Source organism: Asterias amurensis, chromosome 15, assembly GCF_032118995.1.
Source record: "Asterias amurensis chromosome 15, ASM3211899v1".
In the NCBI taxonomy this organism is placed as follows: domain Eukaryota; kingdom Metazoa; phylum Echinodermata; class Asteroidea; order Forcipulatida; family Asteriidae; genus Asterias; species Asterias amurensis.
This window is the reverse complement of record NC_092662.1, coordinates 15,813,390-15,841,255: the sequence shown is the minus strand read 5'-3', so window position 1 is coordinate 15,841,255 and position 27,866 is coordinate 15,813,390. Positions and strand designations below refer to the sequence as shown.

Here is a 27,866-nt window from a genome sequence, read left to right as displayed (position 1 = left end):
TCTTTTTATTAATGTCAAGACCGTATTTAGGTCATTACCATAACAACAACAACACAATGATTATAGTTTGGATAGGTTAACCCATACAGCCTCCATGGGTAACCCAACCATTTTTGCCTTCTTTTACCTCCGCGACGGAGGTGGATTTCTGTTTCAGCTACATCAATGGGTTAGTGGGAGAGATATGACTAGAAACAATGATGATAATACGTTATGAAGGCCGATATTACAAGTCATCAATGAAATATGTAGCTCTGAGATCTGACTGTCATAACGGTGTTCTACCTACCATGCACGCATGCGTCAATTAATGTTAACAATAATTGACCTTTTTGAATAGACTGCTTCACTAGGTTTGATGCCGAGTTGGTTGTCGCGACAATATGTTCCAAGAAATCATTAAAGAAGCATTTTTATAGCGTTTGGATTGTGTAATATTCAAAGGGCAATATGCCCCAGTGCAAACATAAGGAGTTGGGAATTTGTTGCCATTAAGTAATAACTAGGGTTCTGAATTGGATGGTTTTCGAACTGAACAACATCATATAATAGATGCTGTTAAAACTCTTTATGGATATATTCAAAGTACATCTGTTTCATTTGTCGTATAAATGAAAACTACAAAATTTTTGTTCTTTAGTCAGGCGTGGTTCTGGTATTTGAGCAATTTCATCGGAAGATTGAAATGATGATGAAGAATGTCCTGCAATTGTTGAATGAGTTAATTTATGCTAGACTATGAACAAGTCCTGATATTGATCCAGAATGTACGTGACCCACTTTATCTATGGTAATGCTAATTATCTATAGAGCCATGTTGTGATCGTCTACTGCGATGATTTTTTCGTGTGACCAGTGAATTGCGCAAATCTAGTTCTGCTATGCTGGGGATGGCGTTTGTGTATCGATTGAAGCTTGCAGCGCCCCCTTCGGGTTGTGTTAAACCACGCTTCAACGCCGATTTGGTGGACTATAGGACGCCTTGCTAAGTCAATACGCTACTTCCCCATGTTAAAGCGATTCTAACCAAGTATGTTTTCTGTGGGTTTTAAAGGCAGTGGCCACTATTATTGGTAATTACTCAAAATAATTATTAACATAAAACCGTTCTTGGTGACGAGTAATGGGGAGAGGTTGATGGTATAAAACATTGTAAGAAACGGCTCCCTCTGAATTTGATTTCGAGACCTCAGATTTAGAACTTGGGGTCTCGAAATCAAGCATCTGAACGCACACAACTTCGTGTGACAAGGGTGTTTTTTTCTTTCATTATTATCTCGCAACTTCGATGACCGATTGAGCTCAAATTTTCACAGGTTTGTTATTTTATGCATATGTTGAGATACACCAACTGTGAAGGCTAGTCTTTGACAATTACCAATAGTGTCCACTGCCTTTAATACAAGCTACAGTGTATAAGGGAAAGGCAGTGAGGATTTAGTAAATGTTACATCCTACAGATTCATTGGTGGTTATAAAATACACACGTTCGGATTGAATGTTTAGGTGTGATTTGTAATTAAGACTCACCTACATTCTGTGGTTTAGGATCATGTGTCAAAATCATTATTTGGTTCAAGGGACTACTGATTTGAACCGCAGGCTTTTTCTTATTCATCTCACCTAAGGCTTCAAATGTCATAATCAAAAATGTTTGTTTCTGGAAAAATCTGTAAAAATTGACAGCTTATTATTTTTTTTATGGCCATAAGGATTAGGGCAAAGTTTCATAGAGCTTCTTAAATTAAGCACCAAAAAATAGCTAAGCACAACAAAATTATACCTATCAGAATTATACCTATGCCTGCCATGCCACATGCCAACGTATGACTTGATCCTAGCTCTGCTTACCAGAAAATTGTTTAGCAATATTCTTTGCTCATGTACCCTTATCAAATTGGGACCAGGTTTTATTTTTTATTTCAACTGACAACTTATAAAATATTTGGACATGACCCAAGTATCATCCTAAATAAAATGGATGGTGAAAAATTTTAGCATTTCGTATAACTTTTTAAGGCTCTCACGATTCTGACTAATTGGTCATTGTTCTTGGGGTGAGTTAAAAAGACTGCAATTCAGTAAGGCCTTTTGTCTTTTATTTGTAAACCAAAATACTTCAGTCAAGGAATCCTTTAATTAACATAATGGACAACCGCCTGTAAAATAGCCCATCTTCTATAATTATTTCAATTCCCGTTTGGTGCCACCGCGTTAGTTTACGCCGTTTACCCGTACTTTCCGCGGGCTTTTGGCTCAAATCAACGGCGCTCCAACAGCAAAGGACCATGCCCAAACAAACATGCCCAAACAAACTGACAAAAATTTGCAAATTGCATTTGATTGCTTAGATTACCTAGGGCTGAAAGGAAGATGCCGACCCCCTAAAAAACCCTTAAACCATGAGTCTATTTATTCGCCTGCCTTTATTGACACTTGAAAGTGTAATTCATCAAAGTAGGCAGTGCCTGCTCAGATTACTAAATAGGCGCGTTAATTGGTGAGGACGGCTTGCATTTAAAGTACTTCGTAGATCTTGCATTTCGGAGGGACCTCAGGGGGATTTGTAGGGCCTTTAATATGTCATTCGAGACATCTTCCTGGACCTATCCAGGGAAAAAAAATCAGCTTGTTGTTGTGTATTTCAAGGTTTGGCAGACATGACCTAATGCTCTTGAACCTGTAAAGCCATTCTATGAAATTTATTTTGGGGTATTTAAAAAATCGCGGGAGAAGATGTCTCTCCTTAATAGACACCCTGAAACGAGACACCGACTTGGCCAGCGCTGAGGCACTACGCTCCTGCATGCATGTTGGATCGAAACATCCTGGACAAAAATCACTGGGCAAGCTCGAGCTTCGACATGGCGCTCGACTTGATGACTTCAAAGATCAACTTGTTATGGGCTATTTCCAGGTGGTGGCAACTATGACTTAATGCTCTTGAACTAACAGCCATTCTTTGTAATGTACTACTATTTCAAAAATCAGCTTGTTATGAGCTTCTTCCAAGTTTTTGCAAAGTATAACATTATGCTCTAAAAGTGTCATTCCTTAAAATGTAATTTTGGCTGTTCAATCTTGTTAAAAACTCATTTTGTCACATCTTGCATTTTGCATTTTGCGTTTTGTTAAATCGCTCCTCTCACTTTGCGCATTTCAGAAGGATGTGTTTAGAATGTACTAGACATTTACTTGACTTATCCTATACAAAAAAAAATCAGTATATTTTGAGCTATTTCTGTTTTTTTTTTTTTTTTTAAAGGTCTTGAAATTAGAGCCATTCTTTAAAATTTACTGTTGACTTTACCATCTTGTTCATCAATCACCCATCCTTGATGGCTTCGTCACATCGTTCATTTTGTAATCCCTCCCCTCATTTTGCGTATTTCAGTGCGTTTATTCAACAAAACCGGTCAGCTTTATACAACTTTTGATATTATTTCGAAGTGAGTAAACAATTAAGCCTCTGATCCAGGCTTGGGTTTAATTACTACAGTGCCTGGAGCCTTTCAAGGTCTGTATATTGTGACTGATGATGGTGGACTCTTTTTACTACTCGATGGCATGTGATTCATTTACTTATTGATATTCCTAACAATACAAACAATGGATGTGACTCTATGAAGCTTGCACTCTTTATTGCATCTCCCGTTGGGTTTTGTCATTCAATCCTTCATGTAGCCACACTCAGATACTTGAATACATGCATTGACGCGCGGCAAATTTGATTTTGATCTTCTCCCATGTTTTTGTTCTTTTCTTTCTTACAAGCGCATGCATCTAACGCAATTGTGGTTCAGTTTCCAAGTTTATCGTGAAATCATTTCCAGCATCAATACTTTCTTGTTGAGATTTCAAAAGGCGGGTCTCGGAATCAGCTTGAAATAAAAAATAATAATAAAATTAAGAGTTGTCCATAATTTAATTACAATGGAAGGCATACATTTTTTCCTTCTTAAAGTAACATTGAATTACAATGTTAATGCAAGGTAACATTGTGGTATGCAGACCTTATGCATTGACGTCATCCAGCCGCCATCTTTGAGGTCAAACGGTGACGAAACAATTGAAACGCACATAGATTGGCCAATGAACAACGTCCTTTCGACCACAAGGCGAGGGCGCCGTACTGAAATGACGTCATGTGCATAAGGTCTATTGTTGGTACCGACTATTGTTACATCCACATTACCTCTTTGCATTGAATGATAGAGGACGTCACTAACCACATTTTAAATGTCTTAAAAATCTAAAAATAGACAACACTTGAAGTCCATTGGGATTCGAGCTGTGAAGCCCACGTCTGGTTCCCTGCCTCTATGACACTTGTCTATTTAACTTGAATGTGTACACGCCAGTCGCGGAACTAGATGTTCACCGTGGTCCAGTGGTGAGATTTATGGTCTTGCAATTACAAGGTTGTTGGTCTGAATCCTACCAAGCTAACCGCTGATTTCACAATGACTTGAACAAAATTTTGTCGTCTAGTTACAGAATCGAAAATTCTTGAATTGTGCAACTCATAACCTTAAACGTTTTACAAATGGTTGTATGCGACAGATTGGCCAAATTCCCTAGACGGGAAGATAATTGTTAAGACAGACAAGATAACAATGTATTTGGGGGAAGTCTCTTTTCGTATAGAGATTTATTTTCGAGTAAAACCAAGTAAGAGAAAAAGTCTAAAAATATATCAACCCAATGACGGTTGATCTCATATATCAAGTCATATCTATACATTGAGTATCAATTTGAAAAGTGAATGCACTCCCACAGTGAAGACTAATGCAACTTGATCGGCTTCTGGAATGTCAACTTGATTTGAAACCGACGTAAATCAAATATTTATGAAATACACTCACAGATTAGTGTCTAGATTAGTGGCTACAGCAACGGCTACGGCTAGGTATCCACGTCTTCATGTGATGAAGTATATGGGACGTCATTAGCAACACCCTTAGCAACAGTCGTAGCCGTAGTTGCGGCCGTCAATTCGGAAACGGCCTTATTCAAAAACGGAACTAGAAAGTGCTGGAAGTACACAATTCAGTTTTGTGTATATTAAATTCAATTCAATTCTCATGTATTACACTTACACATTTCCACAGAACTTTGTAATGAACTATTAGACAAAATAAGAATGAACAAGCGGGAAAGTGCGTGGAGCCAAGTCCCCATAAAGTCAGGTTATAGCTTTAAGCGGCTTGTCTTTACATAACAACATACACAAACTTGAAGTACAACACAAAGACGAAGCAAACAAACAGACTGACGGACAAATGACAATGCCAAAATTATTATAGAGTCAGCTTTGACAATCACGGGTAAACTATCACTAGCGAGACCAAGCGAGACCAACTTGAGCAATCGAATCAGTTGTGCATAGAGAATGTTCGCAAGATCAGCATAAGGGACCAGTCTCAGTTTGGTATCTCCAATAATTATTCCACATCAGCCTCATGAGGGCGCTGTGCTCAACTCGATTGTGGTTTCCATCCACAAAATGAAGATGACTTTATTATTCACGCATGACAGGTTAAGTGCGTCCATTTAAATAAGTATTAAATAGGATTAGTACCACCACCTCTAAGTGAAAATATGATTTAATCACAGGGAGTGAAATCTTGACTAGTTTTGTTTAGTATTTCAGCGATCGGATACATTGAATGTGACATTGCCCGGCTGTTCCGGCATTTGAAAAACCCCCAAACAAGGCAAATTTTCTAGCGTTAATTGGCACGCCTGACTTGGGGGAGCGTCCCTGGCAGGCCTTTCATCTGGATTTCCGGCTTCGATTTGAAGCAATTTACTGACGGTCCCACGAGAAGGAAAAAACCTTTTCCTCAAGATCGTCCTGGAAATTTACCAACTGTTTGAGACACACAGCTCTGTAGTGTCAGAAAAAATTTACACGTCGAGTTCATAGTTGAAATTATAAATGGTAAATGTAAATGGTTTAAAAAGTTGTATACAAAACATTCAGTATGCCTAATATTTTAGTTTTTGTCACTTAAAAATAAAGCAATCAGAAGGAATGTATTTATTTTGGACAATTTCACATTGCTATGACATTCTACTACCGAAAAAATAATATACATGGGCTATATGAAAAACTGGTCGCGTGTTTTGAGATATTATCGCCGAGAATCCGGCGCAAAAAATATCTAATAAAAAAACACGGTTTGAGGAGCGTGACTGCATAACACTTTTTATTTATGAACAACGTATTACGTAAATCTCCCAAAAACATTGCTCTGATTTTTCATTTGTTTTCCTAAAAGACTTGACGACTAATTAAGCTGAAACTTCTAAAGTAATATATTACATACATCTTCATTCACAGTGAGTAAGGATTTTATGTCATGGCCAAAAACTTGATTTACAAAAGGTACCAACACCCTTTAAGGGGTGAAAACCAGTATTTGCAGAAATGGCAAGTTCTCATTCAACATGATAATCACAAAGCTATCTTAAACCTCACATGTCCACAGATACTCATAAAGAAAGCACACTTTCCAATGTGATGGTTTCATTAGTGTGTGAATCGTGAGAATCTCACGGGTCCAGACATTGCCGAGTGATCCAAAGCATTCACACGATCCCGTTGACAGCACTTGCGTGCAATAATAAGCATGGATGATGTCTACGTGAATGCGTTTATTTCTCACATACAAAATATATGTATAAGCCCTAGGCTGTATCAATTCAAGACAGTGGTCTGGAAACACACTAATGTGTTAATGCAATGATGGTCTTCTCATTAATTATGTAAAATTCTACTCTCACCCAATTCTACTCTTGGCCCAATGCTACAGTGTGGCGCAATATCTTCCACTGTATGCGATGCTAAGCATGCAGGTTGTCTGACATGAATGCGTTTATTTCTCACATAAACAAAATATTTATATCAACTCAAAACAGTGGTATAGAAAACACATCGTATCGATGCAATGCTGGTCTTCTTATTAATTATGCACAGCTTGTAGGACGTGATTGGCTCAGTTCTACTGTGACGTCATGTCTTTGTGTGTGTGTGTCCTTCGTTCATAAAGCTAGCGATTGATGGTGTTAAATTCACCGAATAAATCCGAGCAAAGTGACAAATGGATTCGGAAGCTGAGCATTCGAATCCCTCATTTAACATGTTTTGTTTTGTTTCACCGAGTTAATTTCACTCAAAAAACCACGGTTCGTCTGTTGAACACGCAACACGAGATGACTGAGTTCAGATGAGGCATGCATCAACGATCCGCTCGCCATATCATACCCCCTATACGAACAGTGTTGTTGTTTCTGATAAAACTCAACGCAGCAATGTACTTTGGTAGGTAAGATTTAATCGACTCGTGCTTGAAGTATTTTTCCCCATCGGAGAAACCTGTTATGGGACGCAGACAACCAAGCACCAAAAGTGTACCAATCTCGCGCGCAAATAGGAAATGACTCCGGAATCCAGGCTAGAGCTGTCTAAATTAAAATCTTGGTTTACGTTGGCAACTTTCAGATCCGTGGCGTTGTGGGAGTGAAGACATTTACAAGGAGAAGTGCATCGCACCCCAACCCTCTTTTCTCTTGCCCCAGACAGCAGCAGTATTAAAGCATGCTAGCTACATTTTATGTTAAGTTTTCCTCCCAAGCCTGAATGACCACTCAGCAGTTGGTGTGAGGAAGCACTCAGAGGCCCATCCACTACTGATAGTAAATGATCATATATAGATATATACAGCCTCAATCCGCAGGTGGAGTAAGGGCTGGTTGTATTCAATACGCTATTGCTCGTTTGGACTGCGCATATAAAGGGCACTGAGACTGCATAATAAGTGTGGTGTTCTCCGGACTTGGTGGACAGCGCAGTGGAAAGAGACTGGGGCAGTCTTTGGTGCGGATAGACTTAAAAGTAGGAGTCACGGTCCCGGATCGATGGTATAACCAACCCTCTGTGGGTTCCCCAACGGGTAAGATCGGCATCGTCTCAAGTCTTCGTCTTCTGCTCAACACCGCGATCCTCGCCCGTCATAATCAACAGCCTCCCGGCTACCAGATTTTTTTTAAGCCAATATCTTTTTTTTTTTTTTTTTTTTTTTTTACACACGCGACTTGCTCCGTTTGTAATATGGATCTCCTGTTCTAACCACTTTAGTTATTCTATGATCCCGCCCCAAGGGGGTCATTTATGCACACCCCCACAAAATCTCAGATGGTGGTCACGTGACAATGAGTCTGGCTGGAACCTGCCTTTAATACTCGTTGCTCATTTTTCAGATTGAACCAACCTGGAATATACACTTGTAATTTTGAAGAAGAAAACAAAATAACTCTCTCTATTTCTCTTTCTCTGAGCGCTTGGGAAATTTTGTAAACTGCCAAAATGCCGGAACGGAAAATTAAGTTTGTGTTGAACGAAGGTGGTGGGCACCAACGGAAGCGGAAGCCCCAGCGACGACACACCGGTGAACAGGTCAGTAAATTCTTCCTCCCTTCAATATGTCTCTGGTAATGTTCAAAGCTTTCATGTTTGAGGCCTCACCGCTAATGCTTGTCTGGGTTGAGTTATCTGCATATTTGAGGGTCGTTGTTTAATGATACTTTTTACCTTGCCATTTCTGACTGAACAAAAGGAAACAGTCGTAAAATAAATAACCCACAGAAATGTCTACAAGCGAACATCCTTCGACTGCATTACAGCCTTCCATTAAAACGCAAAAAAATACATGCTTTCATGAGGTTGTATCAATAATAAATATGTACCTTATTTCATAATCCAAATATGACCAGGGCCAACTTAATTGTGTTGCCTGCAGACATGAGCTTTATTGGGATGCTCGTGTTGGGTTGTCCGTCGCTGAAACCACACGATGGAGAGGTTGATTGGGTATATTGGCTGGCCGTAGTGGTAACGGTCAACAAGGTTATGGCTAAAGACATGATGACTGAAGCGATTATAATTTGAAATGACCAATTGGTGATAGACAAAGTGGTGATAAATTAGTGGTGACGAACAAGTGGTGATGACTGAAGTATATTGCCGAAATTATGATTTCCAAAGATCTTGGAAAATTGTGGATGGCCAAAGTGGTGCTGGTCGAAGTGGTGATGGTCAACATTGTTATGTATAAGCCATGATGATGATGACCAGGCGATAATTGCCAAACTTGTAATGACCAAGTGGTGATAGACACAGTGGTGATGACTAAAAGTATGTTGACGAAATTGTGATTTTTAACTATCCTGGCAAAAACGTTGATGGCCAGAGTGGTGTTGACCAAATGGTGGATACCGAATTTATCCTCACAAACGTGGTAATGGACAAGTTTGTGTTGACCAAAGTGGAGATGTCGAAGTGGTGATGACCAACAAGTTAGTTACTAAAGTGACGACAATTCATTCGTGGAGGGGATAATGTATTCCCAAAGTTCGTCCGAAGTGAAATATAGTCCTAACAAAAAAAGTGATGTCTTAAGCATTGTCCGACAACTGTTTTGGATTAAAGTTAGGTTTGGCTCAGGTTGGTTTACTAGTGTTTCCTTTCCCTGCCTTTCAACTCTGTGCACCCCGTATCGAAACCCATCTCAGATCTGAGCCTTGCATCTTAAGTCCCTACTTGAATGCGTGTGGGTTTTCCTTTTGGGGGATTTCCTCCCACATCTCAAACTGAACATTTTCACATCCATCTCCTTTTCTGTGCTTATTGCGCTAATGGACGTGTAATAAAAGAAAAATGATAGATGTAGACACCCGAATTTGTTTTTCGAATCAACTGGAAACATCAGTTTACTATTGCAAAACATATTGATATACCTGCTCAGCAAATGTTTCTAAAGAACAAGACATACTGTAAATATAGGTGGTAAACAACTTTAATATATTCCAGAATCTGTTTGGCTGACAGCTGGTGTTTCTTTACTCTAATTTGAGCGCTCTATGATGAACCATGCCCCAGGTACGTGAGAAATGAAGAGACAACATGATGAGTGGAACCGTTGCCACCATCGCTCTGACCATATTGCACAACTTCACGCGAACATTGGTCTGGTATGAGGTTTACATCGCCATATACATGGAATGTATGGCCGCGTCCGAAACGGCGAATTCGGCTACGGCTAGATCGCGCGCGTCTGCCATTCTTCAACACTGGTAGACCCGCTGATCTAGACGTAGCTGTAGCCGAAGTCGTCGTTTCGGACACAGTCTAAGGGCCTTGCCACACGAGGCAACTTTTGCAGGCAACTTGGAGGCAACCAGCTGCAGTGCATACTACAAGACCACTTTGGTAGCACACGGGTCAATTTTCAAACATTGTCTTATGATCCACAAGAGAAATATGTGAACATTCAAATGTGACTGTCTTTTTTTCTTGGAGATTGCCATGGAACTGGTTGCCCGTAAATTGCCTCGTGTGACATGGCCCTAAGACTCTCTTATTGAGCTGTATAGTTGTTCTAAAAAGAACCAGAGCGTGAAAACTCGACGTTTCGATCAGCATGCTCTGATCATCTTCAGGAGAAAGCGTTACAACTTCATACATTACAGTCTGGTATAAGGTGTTCAACCACCATGTACTTGAAAGCAATGAATCTCTTGATGAGTTGTGGCTGTTCTAAAATTAACCAAAGTCTAACAACTCGACGTTTCGATCAGCATGCTCTGATCTTCTTCAAGAAAAACACATTACAGTTGTGAGTAGGGCATGTACAGTTTGTTCACAAACATACATGACTTGTTCATTTAGATATTTTAAACCCGTTTTGCAACGATTGAAAAGACGTTTCGATCAGCATGCTCTGATCATCTTCAGGAAAAGGCATAATACAGTTGTGAGGGGTAGACCATGTACAGTATGTTCGCAAATAGACCTGGCTGGTTTATTTAGATCTTAAACCTGTTTAGTAGACAGTTTAAAAGACAAATAAATTGAGGTTGAAATTGCTTGTACATGAAATTAAGAATGGGTTTCCTGTTGTTTCGATGTTATAGCTCATCCCCCTCGTTAGTATATGACTGACCTAGTTTTCATTGATTGAAAAAAAAAAACCGCACGGTGAACTGATTTGTAAAAGGCGTTAATGACGGGCCTGACTGTTTAGGAGATTAAAAACAAATTCATGTGGTAATATTGATCGGTGAGTGGACATAAGATGTTGATATGAAACTCGCCCTAGACACACATGGAACTGACTGCACAAATTCAAATATAAGACACGGATGGGATTTAATTACAATGTAATATGACACCATTCTGTTTCGACACATAAGCATCCCTCTCCTCATTAATTTTAATTAATAGACAAGACAAGTCCTTTGTTTGAAATGGGTTATTGATTCAGTACTTATAGCCGTTGTGTTTAATTAAAAACCAAGTATGGCAGCCGATTTTTTTTTATAGAGGGGCTTTGTTTTATAGTTGACTGACAGTGGATTTAATAAATGGGTCATCCTTTGTTTTAATTAATTTTGACGTAATATGCCTAAAAAGGAGACTGTATTTTTTTTTTTTTTTTTTTCTTCTTTTTTAAAATCAGTTTGGATTTTTGGGAGAATATTTCAACCGTGGTTGTTATTCTAACGCTCTCTTAGTTTGCCCTTGAATTTCTACTAAGAACAAAACTGTGATAATGACTGTTTTGAGACATTTCTGCAATGGATAAATGTTGAAGAAAGCATGTAACCTTGACTGAGTTACCCAATCTCGTATTTGTTCAGAGACATGGCAGGTCTATGAAAGGGAATAGCCTTGACTTACTTCAGGGACATTTCTTCTTTTAATCGGTTGGAAGGAGGAATTTTCCGAGCATACTTAGCCTTGAGTCAGTTTAAGAAGGGCATGTCAAGGAGGAAATGTACGCAAATTCATTACATTGTTAAGGGTTTTGGAGCATTGAAGACGTTTCATTTCAGTATAAATATTCGCACTTCAATCCCATGAATAATTTTGATAAAGCAAGACACTCGCAGTATTTTAAAATAACTTGAAAAAAGAAAAGAAGAAGAACAAAATCGGTATAATTTAAAGGAACACGTTGCATTGGATCGGACGAGTTGGTCTATTAGAAGCGTTTGAAACCGTTTGTTATGAAATGCAATGGTTAGAAAGATGTTTTAAAAGTAGAATATAATGATCCACACAAGTATCACTCGACATTGCACGGTTTTCCTTTTACGTCGCGAACTATCACGGTCGGCCATTTATGGGAGTCAAAATTTTGACTCCCATAAATGGCCGACCGTGTTTGTCAACAGGGTAAAAAAAAAAAACATGCAATTTCGAGGCATATTTGTGTAGATCATTGTATTGTACTTTTACAATATCTTTCTGACCATATACATTTTACAACAAACGGTTACAGAACGCTTTTCAAAGGCCAACTCGACCGATCCAAGGCAACGTGTTCCTTTAAAACTCTTTGACAATCGATCTCAAAGACAGTTTCACTGTTTTCCCACGAACGAAACAACAGAGTTGTACAATACTGCCTTCATCATATAGTGACATTTCAGTCTTCAATGCAATCTATTAGTGGTTAAGATTGTATGCAGGGAGATACCAAGCTTGACTAATTGTCTTGTTGGTGCGTTCTGAGGGGTTTCTCACTATACTGCAGACGGCACGAACATCTAATTGAATAGAAGGTACGGTTTGGCGTTAAAACAGGATGCTGAATGTTGTCACTATTTTTTTTTTTTTTTTTTTTTTATTATTGAGGAACATCAAAAATAAAGAAGTGTAATGGATAGAGAATGTGAGATTTTGGATAGATTTTCTTTCCATCACTGATGATGGGGGAAGTCACGTTCTATTATGTTGAGTTATACTCTCTCCATGGATGTGTATAACCCTGGGCTATATATCTGGCCAGCCTGGCTCCAAAAGGGTCCAACCCTAAGATGTTAAGATTGACCATGGTAAGTCCATGGTGTTAATGGATAAATGAAAAGGCAACACAATTCCTAACTCTCTGAATCTCCCCTCTACAGAATGCTGTTTCACTGCAACAATACAGGCTGTGACAAAATTAAACTACAATGCATATCGCCTTCAGTGGATATTGAACACTTTGAATGGTGTCATAAATCTGACAGTTGCGTTTTTCAAATTATTTATGACGTATTATTTATAAACAGTGTACGTGCGTTTGATAATGGAATGGGTGCGTTACTTTGTGATACCAAGTTAAGAAACTATTTCCTTCGCTAAGACAGGTTTTAACTCATACTGCCACGCTGTGTTAAATATAGCTCTTTCATGATATTCGGTATGTAATGATTTATGTGTGAAAAGCCAGTCATGATATAGTGACGTGCGAGAATAATGCCTGGAGAATAGTAGAAGATGCTGGACTTATTATATCCTGTTTGTGTCTGTATGTTTTCACATGGAGCAAATCTTCTGAGTATAATGCCCTAGTGGAATCCCCAGTAGTATGATACGATTAACCTGTACGTTTTGATGAAACATACGACTGGCAAATAATTCTATTAGTTCACAGGTTGAGCACAAACATGGGTTGGCCTTATTTGATTGCTTATCATACTGCAGCCATATTGTACGACTGCTGTCTGCATACAACTCATCTACTTTGAAGTATCTGTATATCGGTTGTACTGCTTAGTTAAACCAATAACAAATGAAAGCTTTAATTTCACAACGGACGTATGGAAGTCTACTGCAAGGATTAGAACTGATATCCACTTTGTGTCTTTAATTTAACCAATCATGCTCCAGTGGAAGTGTCTACGTGTGGACCTAGAGGGAAAAGAAAGAGGTTCACACAAGGTTGGGACTTGAAATACCATGTAGACACGTCCACACAGTATTTTTTACAGAGTTCACGAATAAGATTTTCCTTGAGGAATGTCTACAGCTGAGTGTATGAATCACAAAGAATAACAGAACAATAACAAAACCCGAACCATAACTTTGTGGGGGCGTCGGCGAGTTTTGGGGGTTCTTTTCACCCCGCACAAAAAAAATAGTTAATAATATAAAATAAAAAAACATAAATAAAGAAATAAACACAAATGTTTAAAAAAAATATGTGTATATGTGTACAATATAAAAAACAAAAATCATCGCAAAAAAAAACATATTTTTTTTTTTTTTTACATATGGTTGATTATTGTCGCTAGTTTATTTTGAAACATGATTTTCATTTAAATCATCAAGGTTAACAGGAAATATATAACAACTACCGCCGCGATTTTATAGCTGTTAATTACATATTTCCTATATGCAGACATTATGTGCTTACCTCCAGAATGCAACTCAAGGTTTTATTTTATACTGGCACAGATTAATTTATTGATCGATTCATTTTATATATAGTTTCAAGCACCCGATATACTATTATCTATATATGTTTTACTATTAAATCAATGTTAAATTTGCATCGGGGATAAAGAATATTAATTTTGGTTTGACCCTAACACCGATGTGTGATGAAAACTACTGTATATACTCAGTATTTTATTATGAATAAACACTTACATTTGTGGAAAATATCAACTGTCTACCACTGCATGAAAACTGACATAATTTAATATTTCCATTGTGTTAACCACATCGTACACACTGGTCAGCTCATATATTGATATCCTAAGCTGGACCATGCCACTAGTCTATTAAGGGGTGTCAATCTACAGGGGTCAGTGATTTGGTGGAAGGAGAGGCAGGGCGAGTTTCTCAAAGCATCATTTGTGTACAACGTTTAATAGTCTGTCATTTGTCAATGGTATAGACGAAACCAAATTCTAAAACTCAATATAAGCAAAAAAATAGGCTTCTTACACAGGCAATACAAGGACGTGTTAACAACACAATTGGATGTAAAGAAATAAATAAAACATCGTTTACACAATGCAAAACAAACCATTTTGTGTTGACAACGTACATGAGGTACTGTGCAGCCAAACATACCCCTCGCTGAATGACTGTTCATCAAAGGTACTCCAGCATTACGATCAGGAACCTTTTTCATAAAGCCCGTATAAGCACATTAACTTGCTAAGCACAGAAAAGTATTGCTTAAAAGTCACAGGTTACCAAACAAAATTACACTAACTTTACATTGTTGTGCCTGGTGCCAAATTAAATTTTTGCTGAGCAAATATTGTTTCATTCGGCATGCCTGTATGCTTCGTTTTTGAAAGGAGAAAGGGCTCAAAGGCAGCGTTGCAAGGGCACCAAAGCAATGATCAGAACATGGGGCATTGAGGCAACTACCTCCGTTGCCTCTGTGAAGTATCAGGCTTAAAGCCATTGGACCCTTTCGGTAAACAGTATTGTCCAAGTCCCACACTTCGTGTATCACAACTTATATATAAAATTACAAACCTTTGAAAATTAAGGCTCAATCGACCATCGGAGTCGGGAGAAAATAACGGGAAAACCCACTCTTGTGTCCGCACGTTTCGTCGTGTCATGACATGTGTTCAAAATAAATCCGTAATTCTCGCTATCGAGAATTTATATTGTTTTAATGTTTTCTCAAAAAGTAAAGCATTTCATGGAACAATGTTTCAAGAGAAGTCTTTCACCATTACCTTCTGTAAACCCTGTAAATTAATTGTAAATCTGTGAACTTTTTAATTTGTTCTGTACCGAAAGTGTATAATGGCTTCAAAGCAGTATTTACTGCTTTATTAAATTGTACCCAGCTGTTATCATTGATACCGTTATAAGGATGCCATTCTCATCCATAGCCACACTGAGGTAGTAAATGGCCGTAAACATTCCAATTATATCAACCCATCTGTGCATCTATATGCATCCTTCAATAAACGTGAAATGCATGTAAAGTAGATTCGTCTATACTGTTGATATGGAAGCAGTTTGACATGAGGGCGAAAGCAAACAAATCCAAATCAATTGTGCTCGTATTCGGTAGCTTATAGAGACTACAAGGACAAAACAAAAATGGGAATTTATAAGGACTCAATGGTGGAATTCTTAGGTGGCAAGGGTGCTTCACAGGAAATTGTGTGTACAAAAGGCACGATAGTCTTCCTAAACTTAGGTTTGTTCTCCGATTTTTTTGCGAAAAATCAGATTTGTTTTTAGTAATTTTAATTAATAAAAACAAATCTGGCCTTAAAAAATCTATTACAGCCAACACCATGTGTGAAAGGTCAGCACTTGTAGTGGATTTTTTCTTTCTTACTGGATAAAGTTTTCCTTGTATCAAGTATCGTGCCTGGCTACCTGGTACAATGTCTATGGGAAACTGTTAAAGGGTTATGTACTTTTTGTAGGACAAAAAAACACAATGCCCACAGATTTACATTAAACTTACACAGTTTGAAGATAATGATGGTAGAAAGCTTCCCTGAAAATATTACTTGCTGAGGTGCTGTGTTTTTTGAGAAATGAGTTAAACAATGTCATGAAAATAAATTTTCGTCTCAGTGATCATGAGACGAACATTATTTTAGCATGTAAAAACGTATTTTTATTACATTGTTTAACTCATTTCTCAAAAACTACAGCACCTCAGCAACTAATATTTTAAGGTACGCTTTCTACTATCATTATCTTCAAACGGTGTAAATTTTATGTAAATCTGTGGATATTGTTTTGGTGTTACAAAAAGTACCCAAATCCTTTAAGAACACCATAATGCTCCATCATCGGCAGGATGCATTTTTGAAAATGAGTATGCCTGTATTCTGTCCCCAAGAGGATCGATTAAACGGTTGAAAGATTCACACATTAATTTCTCGTTTATTCTCGCAATTTCTCGTGTTTCTCATAAAGACGTATTTCGGAATGATTTATCACAGGTTTGCGTCTCTATTAAAACAAATTGATGACACTCTGTGCGTGGGTTGTCCACGACTTAAAGGCACCGGATACTTTTGTTAATTACTCAAAATACTGTTATTAAAATTAAACATACTTTGTAACGAGCAATTATTATTATAACAAAACTGTTGATAGTATAAAACATTGTGAGTTACGACTCCCATACCAGTGGAGTAACGTAGTTTTTGGGAAAGAGATAATTTCAAATATTTGAAATAGAGAAAGACTTCAGGCCTGGAGCCTTTCTGAGGCATCTGAGTGTTTGTCTGTCGCTATTTTCTAGCAACTTTGGTGACCAATTGATTCCACATGTTAACACACTTGTTATTTTATGCCTATTATTGTGATACATCAAGTGCATAAGAACACTGGTCTTTGACAATTACCAAACGTGTTCAGTAAGTGGCTTTTGTTTAATCAGTGGCATTTTAAGAATAGATGAATCTAGTGGAATGAATAAGTACTTCTAAGTTGACAATTAATAATCATTAACAGATTTATATGAAGGGATGTGCTGAAAAGGTGCCATCGTTCCTCGGGTTAGAAAAAAAAATTCTTTTGGGGGAAATGAAAAAATGCAGAACCTTTGGCATTTTGTAAGCCTCAGAGCCTCATTACACATGGTAGAAACCCCTTCTTCAATTATCTCGTAGCTTGCACATCGGGGGAGATGGGGTCCGTATATCGACGGAGGTGCTCGGGCATGAAGCATCTTACCCCCAGTGGTCTCGTCTTACCTACGGGTCAAGATAGACTAATTCTGTGTGACATTTTGGAGGGTTTTACCGTTGCCAAATCAACGCTCCTCAATATTGGGTGGTCGGGACATAATAAGAAGTCTAGTGTTGTTTTTGTCTTCTCTTTGATCAAACCCGAGCCTCGCTGAAACCTCAACCCGTGCGTGGCAAAGTGACGGGGTGGGTATACATGGATCTATCATACAGCTCCTTGAAAATGAGCAATTTTCCCCACAATCTAGTAGTTGATTGATTGTTCGGAATCTCTTTCAGTGTTTGAGTAGAAGATCACTGATCACTGAAGAGATTCACAATCATTCTAACTCGAATCAGCATTAATATACACCCGCCATTAGGAGCACACCGGTCAAAAAATAACACCCCCTCGATCACATAGGCGTAAGTTTATTTTTTAATTTTTTTTTAATATATATAAATATTATACTCAGAGCCCCGTTGGATAAGCCTACTACAATGTTTGTGAAGATGAGAAATTAGAAAATAGAAAGAAGGGAAAAATAAGTCAATAGCTTTTAACTGTTGAGCAACGGCAACACGTAATAAGATATCGTTGCTGCACTTGCAGTCGACCTATAGATATGTTTTTGGTTTTGTTTCCAGTCGATTGCTTCAATATAAGTAGTTACCTCCTTGTCTGCTGTTGTGAGATGTTGGATTTAAGTGGCCAGTATCTCATACCTTAATCTGCTCTAATGAAATCATCTTGCGCCCCAGTTCTTCTTGCAGACTTTATAAATCCTTAAAACTGACCTCTGAAAACCCACATGCTACAGATAGAGCCCGAGTTGACTATGGGCGATGAGATATAAGTGCATTTAATAAACCATTAAAATTGATTAAGCATTTATCCCCCCGGTTATAAAACGATTAGTGGGGAGGCTAAACTACAAAATTTTAAGATTACAAAATAAGCTTCTGCATCGTAAAAACCCGAAAGCCGTACCTTGAGAAGGGGAAAAAATCAATGATTGTGCATAACTGTTGACATTAATAAACACGTGTAGGATGAACTATGCATAAATATTGCACCATGTTAACCGCACTTTTGCGGGAGAAGTGTGTGATGTCATCGTCGGACACAAACCACACGTTGAACTTGAGTTAACTCTAACATGAATAGCTCGCCTCAAAATGATTTATACCAATTTGAGAGCCACTGCACTCTTCTACAAAACCAACGGGGGCTGTTGCCAAACAGAAGAGGGACAAAAGGTGGGTCGACGGTTGCAGGCGCGCACAAGCTTGTGTGCGTTGTGAAGACTTTATCAAAATATCAAAATAGGCCTTTCTCATAACAGCTACCAAAGCACACACCTTACGGGTCTAGCTTGTCGGGTCCATGATATTGTTGTTCTATTATTCCCTTTTTTAAAGAATTCTCTGCTGGGTTCAAGGTTGAACAAAGAAATACCTTATGGGGTACATTGTTCATTTTTGTGTAAAATACCCCATAAGGGCACTCCCTTAAGTCCACGCATTCGTACAAGCATTACAGACTGATAGACTGAGTTGTGCGGACTATTTAGGCAGACACCATGATGGGCAGCAGACGCACAAACTTGTATGCGTCACACCACCATAATACAAAAAGGCGCGACAATCCCTCATTTTGCCAACCAGTTGTGTTATGATTAGTATGCTTACTCGACTTACCATCTTAACACTAGTATTTCACTTAAAAAGCCATTGTGCGAATCGAATAGCAAGCTTATTTTGACTGTCATTGTTTGAGGTTTCTCCTGCAGAATTGTCACCGTATAAATAAACCCCAGTGGCATTCGTGCTCTAGTTCTCATTTTACAAAAAGATTTCGAATTAGACACATGCCTTTGAAGTGTCTAGCGTTAAATCTGCGTCAACCATGAAACTACAAAGACCTGGCGGTACTCATCAAATAGATGCCGAAGGTTTTCTCCACCCAGCATTCAGTGTCACGCTAGTGAGAGCATCTCCATGGAAATGTTTTTTATTCTATCTTTAGCACTGTTCATGTAAACAACCGATTAGTTTTCAACGTTGAGTCCACACACGCACGCTAGGGCATAAAAGTCCTTTAGTAATGCTTAAAGGAATATTAATAAGTTTCTAAGACAAATCTCGTCCAAGATCACAGATTTACGTACAACTAATACACGGTCTAAATGATGAAGGTAGCAGAAAGCATCCCTTGAATTATTTCTGTCTGAAATGTAATATTTCATAAGAACTAATAAAGTTAGTATCCCATTTAGAGTTTATCGCTCAGTGGGCATTTTATTTTATAATTATTATTTTGAATCGATGTCATACAACATGTGTAATCACTGACCCAGATGTCCGATCGATCTCAAACTTCTACAGGTTTGTCAGTCTATGTATCATATGGTTGATTACATTAAGTGATTGCACTGCCAGCAATTGTTTTGTTATCAAAAACCAATTCTGTAACGTTCCTTTAACCCAAGACCTCAATTTAACTCAAGTAGTATCCCTATCGTATTCCAAAACTAAGGTTGTTGCGCCACAGCAAAGCGTGCAAAGCTCGAGTCTATTTTGGTTTTAATTAGACAGTCAGTCAAGATGGCCGACATGGACTTTGAACAAATTTCCCCGGTCTTGAAACCTGTCTTGGAGTACCGGTACTTAAGCGGTGTTTTGTGATCACTACGTCTTAAACAGCTTCTCGATATTAAAGGCGAGCAATGGAAAGCTGCTGTTGGCAATACAAATCATTGTGAGAAACGGCTCTCTCTGAATCAACGTATTTTTCTTGTTGAGAAAGAGGTAGAATGTCTCTCAAATAATCAAAGACTTCAGACCTGAAGCCTTTTATTATAGGCATCTGAGAGTACATAAATTTCTGCAGTCAGGATGTTTTTTTTCTTCTTCTTGTCATTATTCTCTTCCATCTTCGATTACCAATGGAGCCAAAATGTTCACATACTTGTTATTGTATGCGTATATTGGGATACACCAAGTGAATACTGGTATATGACAGTTATTACCAAACGTGCCCAGTGCTCTTTCGCATATTTTCTATACACATCTTATTGACATGCCTGAAGTGAGCGGGGGCAAGTTTTTTAATGGGTCTGGAGTGACCGATGGGTCATTGCATGTCACGATCCCAAGTTAGTATAATCTTACGCATTCGTAAGTGGCAATCAATTATTTCAATAGACTTTCGATAACCAACTGAATGTTTGCCGTCATTATCTTCCCTAGAAACTTAAGATTCTAAAATTCTCCTCTTATTTAATTGTCTTCTCCCATCCATCTTATCTTAAATGATGCTGAGTACGCCCTTATTAGTTTATATCCCATTTCTTGAGACTACGCAGCAACACACCACAGTGATCTTGACCATACCCTCAAAACAACACAACTATTGAACCATCTTCAGTAAAGCACGCAAAATCTTTAGCATTCCTTGATCACCAATCTGGCTTCTTAGATGGAAGAGGTCCCTTCATGAAAACTAGAATCTATTAAAGTGGTTGATTTACTCAATGTTTATAGGAGGGAGTGCATCTAGCATCGGGCGCCAGAGTAAATACACCTTATCTAATTATGCTTTTAAACGAAGGAGCCCCGCTTTATACTCAACAGTGAGGGATGCTATGGCAGTTATAACAAGCTAATTACTCCTCCCATAAACATGTTTTATAAGACGTTGTGTGACCATCAACTTGACCTCTGCCTATCCTTAAATACACGGATGCCATTCGATATGGGGCACATTAAAATAAATTTTATTTTGGTTGGTTTCTCTATAGTGTGACAAGCATCATCATCAAAACGTCTTGAGAAAATAGGAAGTCTAAGAAATATGTGGTGAAATTCATCTTGGGAATAATGTCTTCAAAAAAAAGAATTGTTTTTTCTTCTTAAAACACCACTTGAATTCAGACCAACTAAAAATGCAAGTACATATGAATTTATTATAAGGAATTTAATAGCAAGTTTAGTATTAACTACTTCATCAGATACAATGACGTAGTTGTTGCTTTACGCATGCTCATGCAGTTTTGTATGCAATTATAATAGTTTTTTAGTGGTACCACCGGTCACTGTTTTTTCTGTCAGACGCGGCTATTTTTTTTTTTTTTTTTTTGGGGGGGGGGTAGGTTTAAACATAAACTCAAAATGCACATGAGTTTCTGTTAAATTTTCCAGGGCTGCGTGATCTACGACGCGGAGAGCTCTTTGAACAGTATACAGTTTCAGTATTTAAATCCATCAGTAAAATACTTTAGGTGGCGATCATCTAATAACGGTAAAAAATGTGGCAACAACATATCGCAACCTACGTCACTCAGACAGATAGGGGGATACAGAGATTTAGAAATGTACACGAAGAAAAAGACATTCTCCTTATCTACTGACTTTGTATCCAAAAGACATCCCCAAGATAACTTGATTGAAGCTAAACCCCGAGAGGAGCAGTGTCTGTTTTGGATGCTCTCCTCAAGCTCTCTGCGGACCCTGCTGGAGGCACGGCTAGAGAGAGGGCTGGATAGTTTTATTCCTTATACTTTATCTCTTCATGGGGATCTCTCCCACAATGTCTGTAAGGTAAATTTGATTTATATATTTACCTAGTGAACAATACCTCGGACATCATCCAATCAATTGTGGGTTAGGGAGTAATTCAGCGTGAAATATTCTTAGGGATTCTAATATATAGGGGGCTAATGGTAACCGAGGCTAGGGTAGGTCACGTGACCTTCTGGAGATTATTGACTGGACTGAAAGCAAATGGGTAATTGTGGGCCTCGGACTTGGCATGGTTTAGACGCTGCCCATTGACCTCTTTATTCGAGTATAATATAACAACTATGGACTACATTCAGGGGGTAAATCAGAAATTGCTGCTTCAGAGCAACTGCGCCATGTTGGATTCTGAGGTGGGGTATGGGCCATTTCATATAGAGCTTCCTTAACAGAAAATATTGCTGAGCAAGAATATCTGCTGAGCGAAAATGAGCAGGTAGCAGTCACAAATTGTACGCGTGGCATGGTAGTTTTGGATGGTAACCTTGTTCTGATAAGCAACATTTTGAAATTGGGCACAGTTCACACCTTGAAAAAGTTACTCTTACAACAAGTTACTCTGGCAAGTGTGTTTTTATATAATTTGTTATTTATATGATAACTCAAGTCAATAATGAAATTTTTCTCAACCCATTCTCAACCCATTTCTATACTAAATAATTCTTTTTAGCACGCCTGTTATGGATTTGACTGACACACATAGCATCCGAGTTTTACGATTAACTACTTTGGTGTAGATTATTCCATGTACGTCTTATTTTTCGAGAGGTTGTTTTTCAGACAATATTTTTTGAGAGACTATTATAGAGGCTTGAAACTTAGCCTATCAAATAATACTCAGGATTAATTTTCATAGATTACTTGGTGGTAGATTCTTCAAGGCACAGATTCAATATTGATTGTTTTCTGCTATCTGTTCACCAGAAGTCCATCTGGTGTAGCCATAAAGTAGTCTTTCCGTGGTGAAAAATTAGTCTCCAATCCATACGCCCAAAGTTCCCATTATCGTAAGCCCTTTTAGACTAGGGCAACTGGCTCTCGGCATGCAGTGTATATACCATCCATCGTCGATGCTTCTTTATGTATGAACTTAGCTCTCTCGTATTTCACAAAACTCTTTAATCAGTGAATTTCACACGTTTATGTCAATTTAGCGACGTCCGTGTCACGTTTAAAACGCGTGACCTTTTTGTCGAGTGTCCCGGTTTTTTGTAATGCGAGACCGCCTAAACACATCAGGCGGCTATATATACCAAGGTGATGGCATCACCTAGCTGATTTTGCCTATCAGGCAAAATCAATTGCCACCAGGGGCATGTTGCCACCTACTCCTGGGGCTGAAACAGGGTTTCCTCATTCAAAGTTTGTAAGATAGGCATGGGTTTCATTGACATAGGAGCACAACTTGCCATGAATGGGATTCGAACCCATACTCTGCCGCTGACAACACCAGAGCTTGTGTCTGGTGAACTCGACCACTCCGCCACGACACGCCACAAGTCCATTTGATATCCATTATGGTAAAACTGTTTGATTTTCTACTTTGTTTAATTTTGTATAAATTTGCAATGCTTTGTACAGCTTTAATGCAAGTGTCTAAGATGAATCGAATTCAGACTCCCCATGGTTTATTTGTAATGTTCATCTTCAAACCCATTTGATGATTTTCTTTTCTAGCACTGTTAGTGTAACTTATACTTTTGTTCTCTGCATTTTTTGTATTTACTATAATGCACAATAAAAAAAAGTATAGTATATCCATCAAGGTATTGCGCAATATAAATGTCCGTTATTATTAATTTGTTGCGTTATTATACGTGTGCGCGCTTCGGGAAAAGAATCTTCTTACAAGTACTTGTTTATTGACACTTGTATGTTTAAGGAGATTTAAGTAAAACAATTACAGCAAAACAAAGTCGAAAGAAATTGATGCTGTACCAGATTTTTAATCACTTAAAAAATAGCACATCATCCCCCTTATAATAGAAAGTGTAACAACCTGTCTTGGTAGACTCAATTACAGGTAAACAGGCATGCCAATACTCCGTGGAGGATGGTATCAGTTGCAAATTTGCAAGATTGGGTTTCACTGAAACGTTTTTTGAAACGTTTTTCCAGCTGGGGGTGAAGAATGGTGAAGCTAAAGGGAATGAAATAACAACTTTGATCAGACTTACCCCCACTTTAGATGGGTGTTCCTTCCCCAAAATTACGATTGCACAACCACCACTTGAAGATTTATCCATTTCTCAAACAGGTGTATCTACCCATTAGTGTCGCCCCGTGTAAAACATCTTCAAGAGGTAGCAGAGGGTCCGGGTGGTAGTTTAAAATTGGCCAAAACATCCTCATCTGTGTTGAGTACAAAAAAACGAGAAACACTTTGTTTTAGTAGAGGGAAATTGAAGTTTTAGGAAAGATATAAATCAGTTTCGCAAACCAAAAACATGCAAAACCAGTTCCTCATGGAAACAAATCTAATAGATTGCTATTAATGTTTTTCAACAAAAACATATCTTTGTGAGAAGCACTGCATATGTCGACGGTTTAAAAAACTTTTCAAAATGATTCCCTTTGAAGTAATTACGTTTTTTATAATTTGTTCACCCCCACCCCCAAAAAATAAAAATAAAAAATACTCTGGGAAACGATTTTATTTTATTAGGGTTGGTTTATGTTCGTTAATTCTGCGGCCTGAGATGCGATTCGTACCCGCTGTCACTTCGCTAAATTTAAGCGTGGATGGATTTCACGTTCTTTTGAATTCCGCCAAAGGTTTCCTTTTCCCCAGCGAGTAGAAACTTTCCCTTGTGACTTTAATGTTTTAGTTTTGTTAATTTTGTCCATGAATCAGCCTTGTGACAAAAACCAATAATATGACTCTATACCTTTAAACATTACACATTTTATTATTGAGAAGCAAGGGTTTAACATCAATGTGTTCTTTAAGAAATACGGATCCATAGGTAAAGTAATGTTTTAACTAAATTGGGATTTCACCTTGAACTAACTCAATAGGAAGCGGTTGCTCTTTATGTTATTACAGAGCAGCACAAGCAGACATTGGATCGATAAAGAGATGTATTCAAGACCCTCGAGACCATAGTATGGGTTTAACAAAGATGATGCCCTCCCAAGATTGCTTAACTAGGATACCATCATACCAATTTGATGGTACAATTATTTTTTGTTTTTCTTCTGAAGGCCAAACCTATACTTACATATCCCCAAGGGACTTTTAGTTTTTGGAAACTGAAATTGTGGCTGATGAATCAGGAGTGGAAAAAATGGTCTGTTCGTGGTGTGTGTTTTCACGAAACGGTATGTAATCATTGCTATACGTCTGGGGATCAGACAAAATGGCCGTTGTGCGATGAATATGGCTGTAGGTTCGTTAGTCCATTGGTCACTTTAATTATGGAACTGTAATTCTTGTTACAGAATTCCAATTGCGAATAAACGTCAACAACTAAAAATTACGTTTTTGTTATTTACATAAACGAGGTGTTTTGAAAAAGAAGAAGGAGAAGATGGAGAAAAGAAAACATGAGATGAAAAGGGGGGGCGGGAGTAAATTTATGCTAAGTAGGATTTGAAACTTTGCATGGTGGAGATAAGATATAGAAGAGTTTGCGGTAACACCATGTAATAACAATCTCTAAATGAGTTGGGGTGATCAGCATACTGATCGAAACGTCGAGTTAACCCAACGGTTCTTTTCAGAACCACCCCAACTCATTTAGAGATTGTTATTACATGGTGTTACCGCAAACTCTTCTATAAATTTATGCTACTTCCATTTCTGTTCCAAAATTCCAAACTGGAAAAAAAATCAAACTACAAAAGCAACGTGTTTGGAAGAAAAATAATAAAAACATGGCATGGAAAATACGGGGGGGGACAAAAACAATCTGTGTTCAGTCTATGTTCGGCTGAAGCCTAAAAACCTAAAATCTGAGAAATAAACACCCAAGAAAAAAACAAGGGAAAAAAAACAAGAAACAGACAGACAAACATTGTATGGGCCTATTTACCCCAGTTAAGGGAGGCGTGTTAAAAGGGTTCAGCACTATGGTCTTAACATACAATATCATCCTAGCATCCATCCTAAGCCCACATTGTGTAGTCGAAGACTTCTAAACTCAAAGTAGCAACCGTAACATTAGTAAAGCCTGACTGCAGTGTTGCTGTAATTGTACGAATGCATTAATGGGAGTTATAGAATTATTAAATTATAATGTAGACACTGAGTGGTCATTATGCATTCGTGTTGCGAGTGACGTACACAGTTTAGTATTGTTGAAAGCTGGTCCGAGTGTTAAAGGTACACGTTGCCTTGGATCGGACGAGTTGGTCAAAACAAAAGCGTGTGTAACCGTTTTTCATAAAATGCATATGGTTGAAAAGATGTTTTAAAAGTAGAATACAATGATCCACACAAGTTTGCCTCGAAACCGCGTGGTTTTCCTTCTACTGTGCGAACTAACATGGTCGGCCATTTATGGGAGTCAAAATTTTGACCCCCATAAATGGCCGACGTGTCAGTCGACGAGGTAAAAGGAAAACCCCGCAATTTCGAGGCATGTTTGTGTGGATCATTGTATTCTACTTTTACAACATCTTTCTACCCATATGCATTTTATAAAAAAACGGTTACAAACGCTTTTCAAAGACCAACTCGACCGATCCAAGGCAACGTGTTCCTTTAATGATAAACATGGAATGGGGAATAAGTTCCCAGAATCGACGTGAGGATTAAAAAAAAAAAAGGGTCGCGTATGTTTTACCCAAACGTTTTTTCGTTGAAATTTTGAAAAATAAGGGTGTATTGACGTCATAGTTTCCAGGTGTAATCCGGGTGCAATAATGTCACAATTTTCGGGTGTAATGATGTCATAACTCCGGGTGTAATGATGTCACAATTTTCGGGTGTAATGATGTCAGTGATTTCATTTCTGGTGCTTACCCTTTTTGAATTATTCTATGATCTGATGGCAAGATTGTTGAAACGCTTACAAAATGATTCTGACTGTCTGTTTTTCGACAAGGGAAGAAATAAAAACATTACAAGAAAGATGACATTGGTTAAAGTAGCTGCCACAATCGGCTTTTAATCAATCTTTGAATGAATATAATGTAAAAAGGGTTTGGGGCATTGCATGGGGGGATATCAATAATTCTATGTGCTTTGCGGTAAAACCATGTGTGATTATAACTTGCCAGGTAGATTATGTAGAACTTGTCTTCCTTCATATATTACGTATACGTTATTGTCAAAGGATGCCAGGAAATGTTACATATTGGCCTATACCTTGTTTTTCAGAAACATCAAGCAATTAAATTCGTCACGACGGGGAAACACTGGTCCTTATAAGCCACGAGACATGCATACTTAAGTGACATTTAAGTGGACCTGGAGTATTTTCCTAATAATTTGTTGGATGAGAGAGAGATTCAGATTCTCGGATGTTGCTTTCAATTCGTTTCACTCCTGCCTGGGGGGCTCACCTTTTGAGTGTCGTGTGGCTGACACAACAAATCCACAGCGCTCTCATAAATGTGCCTCATTGCGCATCATTGCACCCCATTGCACTCCAAGCATACACAGCGCGCAATAGGGTATCTCCACACTCAGGGATCTCCTCGCGTGTGATAGATATACACTTCGGCTGCTGTGATTTACCTACCCTTCAATACACGGCAATCTACTTTTAGCAAGGCTTATGTTTAAAGCTTGAACCTTTCTTAAAACCAAACACTTAAAGATATCATTTCAT

At 38.2% G+C, this 27,866-nt stretch overlaps 1 protein-coding gene across 3 annotated transcripts in view; it reads left to right on the top strand.

Annotated features, from left to right (window-relative positions):
• LOC139947950 (short transient receptor potential channel 4-like) overlaps positions 1-27,866 on the top strand; it is a 162,963-nt gene that overhangs the window by 44,706 nt on the left and 90,391 nt on the right. The window contains exon 1 of one of the 3 annotated variants that reach the window (XM_071945832.1): positions 8,349-8,461. The exons of the other annotated variants lie outside the window; for them this stretch is intronic. Within the exon in view, the coding sequence (XP_071801933.1) occupies positions 8,372-8,461 (90 nt within the window). The 5' untranslated portion in view covers positions 8,349-8,371. Of the gene's footprint in view, positions 1-8,348; positions 8,462-27,866 lie in introns of those variants that run through there. 3 annotated transcript variants of the gene reach the window in all.